Raw genomic sequence first — 6,907 nt, 5'->3', positions numbered from 1 at the left:
GAAAACAGTGCTGGTTGATAATTTTTTTCAAATCCAATGTATTTTCCACGTTGATTACATGTCACAATACATTGAAAAATTACTTTGAAACAACAGTGATTCAACCAGTGTGTGCCCAGTGGGAACTGAGAGTGTATGTGTCAAAGGAACTTGCGGTGAGAGAGACTTGTGACTCCAAAAGCGGTCAGTTTCAAAATCAACACATTGTACATAAAAAAAACACCCAATGCATAACCAGATTGAAAACATTAGTGCATCACATGCTTTTTTTATTTCGTCCAAAAACATGGCATTTTGACAACTTGTTACAAAAAAAATGTAGTTTAAATAAAATAGCAAATCGACAGTTTAATGAGGTAAAAGCAGAATCATTTAAGGCACGTTTCTCAACTGTTATTATTATTACTTGTATATTTTATGTTCAACTTCAAACACCACAGCGATTCTGGAGGAACAAAAACGAAAAGGAGTAGCTTTCCTCAGGAAAGTAATTTTACATATGCACTCATTAAATTATACAATTTGAGTATGTTAATAAACATGGAATTTCATAGTAGTGAGTTCCAGATACCATTTGTCCTTCTTCAACATGTATATGCAGCCTACCCTTAGTAATACCGTATATTAAACCGTATATTCTTTCTTGTTGTTTCATGCTGGCAGAAATGCAATACAAGTACACACACTACACTTCAATGAATCATCCATTTTATGCCTCAGCTAAGCGTTATTAAAACGACAGTTTCTAAGCTGCATTGATGAAAGAGACAGATCTGTCTGGATATTGGGTTCAGTGCGGTCGTCTGTCTGAGCAAAGAAACATTCGAGGGACGTTGTGGGGGCGTTTCCTATAAAACGGGACGTGTCTTTTGGTCAGTGGATAGAGCTCAAAATATGGACATGCCACATTTCTGTCAAGGCCCCTACAGCACCTCCGAAGTCATAAAAAGGCGATCACTCCATAACATAACCTCTTCCTCTTTTTAAAGCCATGGGATTGCAAAAGCAAAGCAAACTGAGGAGTACCATTTGAAGGGAACATGTATGAGATTGTGGATCGAGTCATTGTAGACAGCATAACATCAATTAGGCCAACATTTAAATTGGTAACACATTTGTTGAGTAGATTATTATATTTCACTCTAATAGCGCCGATCCAAGCACTCACCATTTCTCGGTAGGGCTTTATATGTGGTCGGAATGGTCCAAATCATCTAGACTTTGCTATTGCCCAATACTATAGTGTTTTCAAATGTAAAATCCAAATCTGATGTCCAAAGGATTTCAAATCTCTCAGGAAAGTTAGAATTACACCATCCATGTCCATATACATTTTAGGGGGCTAGATGTATGACAATACTTGAGATGGGAAACTGACCATTATCATACAGATAATATAAGATAAAGATAAGTATGATATAATATACACTACCTTCAATTGGTTTGGTATAACAAATAATGTTGTCCTTCTCATACACAGTTATACCAGTTGACTTAATATTACATGCAACCTGACTTCATTACAGTATGTTCTTTTTCGTACTTAAATGAGGAATCAACAAATACATCAACAAATATTGAGCCTTGGCAACCATTGGTTGTTTGTCAGCCAATAGCAAATGCAGATAAATCCCCATCCGTGGCCAAATCCAATAATAACATGGCATCTTGAACTTTGAAGATAATCATTTCACTCTGTCAGGACAACAACTATATAACTGGCAGCAAAACCGTATACTGAGCCATACTTTTTTTATTAGACCAACATGTTATATGGAAGGTGACCTTGTAAGCTGTGAGCTTGTGGTTTTTCCTCTCCAGAAACGATCCAGAGAGGCTTATGTAAAAAAAACACAAAAAAAACATCACGTCATTCCAAATGTATTAGGGTATATAGGAATAAAAAGCATGAAATACAAAACATTGTTCACTGTCCCAATGTCTTTGTGCCACACCTCTATAAAAATGTATATATCTCCCGTATGGTTGTGAGGACATTCCAGATGCACAGAGTTCATAGGGAGTCATGTAGTCTGAAAGAGTCTATGCAGTCTCTCATGTAGTCTACGGGTAGTCTACCCATACAGACAAAGCTGCCATGTTGCAGTTAGTTCCCAAAAAGGACAGGAGTCCAGTAGTCCACAGGCCTGGGGTGAGAGCTGAGAGCTGAACTCTACTTGAGTTGATGCCTCAAATATAAAAAAGAGCAAAGCTAAAGTATGTCCTCCAACCGCAGCAAGTTCACCAGTCGCAGTTCAGCTACGTGATAGGACGGGACCCCTCTCGTTCCACAAGCCCTCTTCTCTCCAACCACACTTCCAGGCCGACACCTGGAGTATAGTTACCGAGCAACAGCCAGGTGGTGTAGAGTTCACCTCCGTAACAAACTCCAAAGTCGTTATGGTGAGACGATAGTAACAGGGTAAAGCAGGACGCGTTCCTCCCAATATAGTTGTCCCAGTGGTCTAACAGAGAGCGTGGGCAGAAGGTCTAACACTGCATCTGAAATGGCACCCTATTCCCTATATAGTGCACTAATTTGAACCAGGTATTGCACTACATAGAGAATAGGGGTGCCATTTCAGATGCACTTGATGTCTATGAGAAGTCCAGTGGTCGAATCATCATGGTTGTTGCTCGTAGCGAGTAGCTGGGACCCTTAAAGTAGTGCCACTTGATGCCATTTAGCTTCCCGACGTGTTGCCCTTTGGTGAAGTACATTCCGTTGAGGTTGGACGGGCCGCAGGCGTCGAACCACCAACCTGGGCAGATCAAGAACGGAGGGGGGAGGGGGGAGAGAATGCGATTGTTTTTAAACCCCTATGACAAAAACAGACATTAGTGTGTATGAAACGCTAAAAGAAAGACCGTAAACTTCACATTGAATTTCTCTGTTCTGGTTCTGTAATGTTGAACCTTGACAGTGTGCCTACGTGAACTCCAACACTAGCTATAGCAGCGGTTCAGACATAATCACAAAGGTATCTGGTCACGGTGGTGTAGGTACACAGGGGTTGCCGATACCTGTTGTTAACCACTTTTGGGACCTGTTTACACCCAATGGTATTTCGAGAAAGGGTAAAGGTGAATGGGCTCAAATAGGCTCTGTTGTGCATGGCATTTGTAAGAATTGCATTCCCTGCATATGACGCTGTTGCACCCCTTTCTTCTTCTCGCTTAACCTTTGCATATACTTTTTTATCCAAATACATTACTAGCACCAAAGAGCACATGAAAATGAGCAACACAAATCTTTCCATTTCATCGTGTGGCTAGTGTGACGTGTCAATCGGAGGTTGGGGCATAGCCTTTCCCCTCAGGCCTAAATACCAGTGCCAGTTTGGGCTGTGGCATTTCACAGAAGACCTACCAGTGAGTCCCACAGTTAGTACCGCTGTCCTTGCCTTTAGCATGGGTGTCACGTTAATAAAGGTTTCCCATTGGTTCCCTGTGACTTGTGTTTCCAGGGCCAAGCTTTTACTATCTTGTAAAAACAACTGCCCCTGCTAGAAACAGTTGGTGATCTGTTTCCAGAACCGGATAGTCTTTTGTCATTGTCACCTCAGATACACTAGTGAACATACAGTAGGCCTGAGTTAAGTCTGTTCAGTATGACTGAGCTTGTACTGTATGTATGTACGGTGCATTCGGCAAGTATTCAGACCCCTTGACTCTTTCCACATTTTGTTACAGCCTTATTCTAAAATGGATTAAATACAAAAAAAATCCTCATCAATCTACACACAATACCCCATAACGCCAAATGGAAAACAGGTTTTTCGAAATTTTTGCAAATGTATTTAAAATTAAAAACTGAAATACCTTATTTACATAAGTATTCAGACCCTTTGCTATGAGACTCAGAATTGAGCTCAGGTGCATCCAGTTTCCATTGATCATCCTTGTGATGTTTCTACAACATGATTACAGTCCATCTGTGGTAAACTCAATTGATTGGACATGATTTGGAAAGGCACACACCTGTCTATATAAGATCCCATAGTTGACAGTGCATGTCAGAGCAAAAACCAAGCCACGAGGTCGAAGGAACTGTCCTTCGGGGAGAAGAGCCTTGATCAGGGAGGTGAATACTTATGTAAATGCAATATTTACGTTTAAAAAAAATAATGTGTAAAAGCCTTTTTTTGCTTCATTTGCGTCATTATGGGGTATTGTGTGTAGATTGATGAGTAAATCGATTTTAGAATAAGGCTGTTCCAAAGGGTCTGAATACTTTCCGAATGCACTGTATGTAGGTCAGTGGAGGCTGGAGGTCAGTGGAGTTATAGGAGGACGGGCTAATTTCAGTGGCTGAAATGGAATTAATGGAACGGAGTCAAACATGTGGTTTCCATTTGGTGTATGTGTTTGATACTATTCAATTTATTCCATTCCAGTCATACAATGAGCCCGTCCTCCTATAGCTCCTCCCACCAACCTCCTCTGATGTAAGTAATTGCCATACTGACTTTACTTTCTTAATCTTTTTCTCCTCTTTGGCTACTAATGTTTTTCTCAATGCATCTATTTCCCCCACCGCTTACTACTGCACTGATAATATGTAAATATTATTACAGTGAATATGGTTTAAAAAAAAATTGAAGTCAGTGCCCTGTTAAGCACACTGCTGGATTGTGAGACTGGATGGTTGAATGAGGAAAATATGCGGTCCTTAGATCGGAGTGGATACAATTGCCCGAGAATTAGAGTCATTTTGAATCTCCCTGACACTTGGTGCCCGGCTCATGGACATTTGTGGTGCTCATTTGAAACCCCTAATGTGCTGTTGTGTTGAGTGGTGGGTGCAGAAGTTAGAGGATGCAGTAAGCTCCACACATGCCTCATTACTCTGTACTGTGGTACAATGCCACATGCACAGGTCCGTGCCAAAATAACCCAAACAAGTGTCAGGGTTTGAGCTAGGCCAAGTAGAACCAAGTTCTCTACACAATTGACCAGGATGCATTACTATACTAAGAAAAATATAAATGCAACATGCAAAGTGTTGGTCCCATGTTTCATGAGCTGAAATAAAAGATCCAGGAAATTTGTTTACATTCCTGTTAGTGAGCATTTCTCCTTTGCCAAGTTAATCTATCCACCAGACAGGTGTGGCATATCAAGAAGCTGATTAAACAGCATGATCTTTACACAGATGCACCCTGTGCTGGGGACAGTAAAAAGCCACTCTAAAATGTGCAGTTTTGTCACACAGCACAATGCCACAGATGTCTCAAGCTGTGAGGGAGCATGCAATTGGCATGCTGATTGCAGGAATGTCCACCAGAGCTGTTGCCAGAGAATTTAATGTTAATATCTCTACTATAAGCCACTTTCAACGTCCTATTCGAAAATTTGGCAGTACGTCCAACTGCCTGGACAATGACAACTGGCCTCACAACCGCAGATCACGGGTAACCACCCAAGCCCAGGACCTCCACATCCGGCTTCTTCACATGTGGGATCGTCTAACACCAGCCACCTGGACAGCTGATGAAACTGAGTCTTTCTGTCTGCAATAAAGCCGTTTTGTGGGGAAAAACTCACCCACTCACTCACTGCCCAGTCATGTAAAATCCATAGATTAGGGCGTAATGATTTAATTTCAATTGACTGATCTCCTTATATGAACTAACTTAGTAAAATCGTTGAAATTGTTGCATGTTGCATTTATGATGTTGTTCAGTATAAGATGAATCTTCCTTTCTGCCATGAGGTGGTGGTTTGTGGGGACTCTTCTTGTACCATCTCTCAGTGTGGTGCATTATGGGGTCTCCCTTGCCAGATCACTAAATAGCACAGGAGGTTGGTGGCACCTTAATTGGGGAGAACGGGCTCCTGGTAATGGCTGGAGCGGAATCGGTGGAATGGTGTTTGATGCCACATGGTGTTTGATGCCATTCCATTCGCACCGTTCCAGCCATTATAATGAACCGTCCTCCTCTCAGCAGCCTCTACTGCTAAATAGAGCATTATGGGTGAAGTAGGCAAGAATTGTCTTTCTTTTTCGGCATCAGACGTGCCTAATTCTCACTTGAAACATCATTTTTTTGTGTTTAATAGGCTAAATTACACATTATCTTAACATATGACCCCAGAGTGACCTGTTCTTTCAATTTGTAGTCTATGACATTTCAGATTTAGATATTATTATTTATCCCTAAGTCATTTGGATGTAGTAAACTACTTTTTCAAAGTAACTTTAAGGGGTAGCTTAACGCCTTCCATTGTGACGTAATTGGTAGCTTGGTAAACTATATTTTCAACACTGCAGTGTGGTGCATTATGGGGACACTGGTACTTACCCCCTGTGAGCATGAGGGCACACTTGCACATGCAGTTGTCATTGTCCATGTCCTTGGTGCTGAAGTCTGCCCCGTGGATCACCATACTGCTCTGCCTGCCCGCTGTCCCACTGTGACTCTTCAGGAACAGTCTGAGAGGAGGAGGAGGACAGAATAAGGGGATTGGAGGGAGAGTGGAGAAGAATACAGGAAGAGGAGGACGGAATAGAAGAGGGGGTTTAGAGGGAGAGAAGACATAACAAACTGTAAGAGACCTCCTGAGAGAGTTATATTTTCAGCAGTGACTGACTGTGTGCATGTGCTCTGCAAACAGTCTCTCCACCTGAGTCAACATAAACGCATTAGAGAAAAGAGGGAGAAGGGTAGACAGAGTTGTCTGGAACATACGTTTTTCACCTGCAGGGCTCAGAGCAGCCATTTACAGTATAACAGGAGCAGAGAGACCAAAGACCAAGTCATTAAGGGCTGACCCAGGTACAGCCCACTGAGGTACCATCAAGTAGGCTACATACTGTTACTCTCCTACTGGTCCTAGTCCTGTATGTCTCAGATGCACAATGTCCCTCCTTGTGTGTATGCACTATGCCCACTGTCTTCCCTCC

General features: G+C 41.8%; 1 protein-coding gene across 4 annotated transcripts in view; it reads right to left on the bottom strand.

Moving 5' to 3' along the window:
* Positions 1 to 239: 239 nt before the first annotated feature.
* Positions 240 to 6,907, bottom strand: part of LOC110487626 (angiopoietin-1) — a 62,698-nt gene continuing 56,030 nt past the window's right edge. For all 4 annotated transcript variants that reach the window (XM_036970922.2, XM_036970923.2, XM_036970925.2 and 1 more), the window contains exons 8-9: positions 6,306 to 6,436; positions 240 to 2,762 (exon numbers count right to left, since the gene is read on the bottom strand). In XM_036970922.2, coding sequence (XP_036826817.1) covers positions 2,599 to 2,762; positions 6,306 to 6,436 — 295 coding nt within the window. In that variant the 3' untranslated portion in view covers positions 240 to 2,598. The remainder of the gene's footprint in view (positions 2,763 to 6,305; positions 6,437 to 6,907) is intronic.

The sequence above is a fragment of the Oncorhynchus mykiss genome, chromosome 30, assembly GCF_057628025.1.
Source record: "Oncorhynchus mykiss isolate SJ-2025 chromosome 30, ASM5762802v1, whole genome shotgun sequence".
Lineage (NCBI taxonomy): Eukaryota > Metazoa > Chordata > Actinopteri > Salmoniformes > Salmonidae > Oncorhynchus > Oncorhynchus mykiss.
This window is presented reverse-complemented; position numbering and strand designations above follow the sequence as displayed.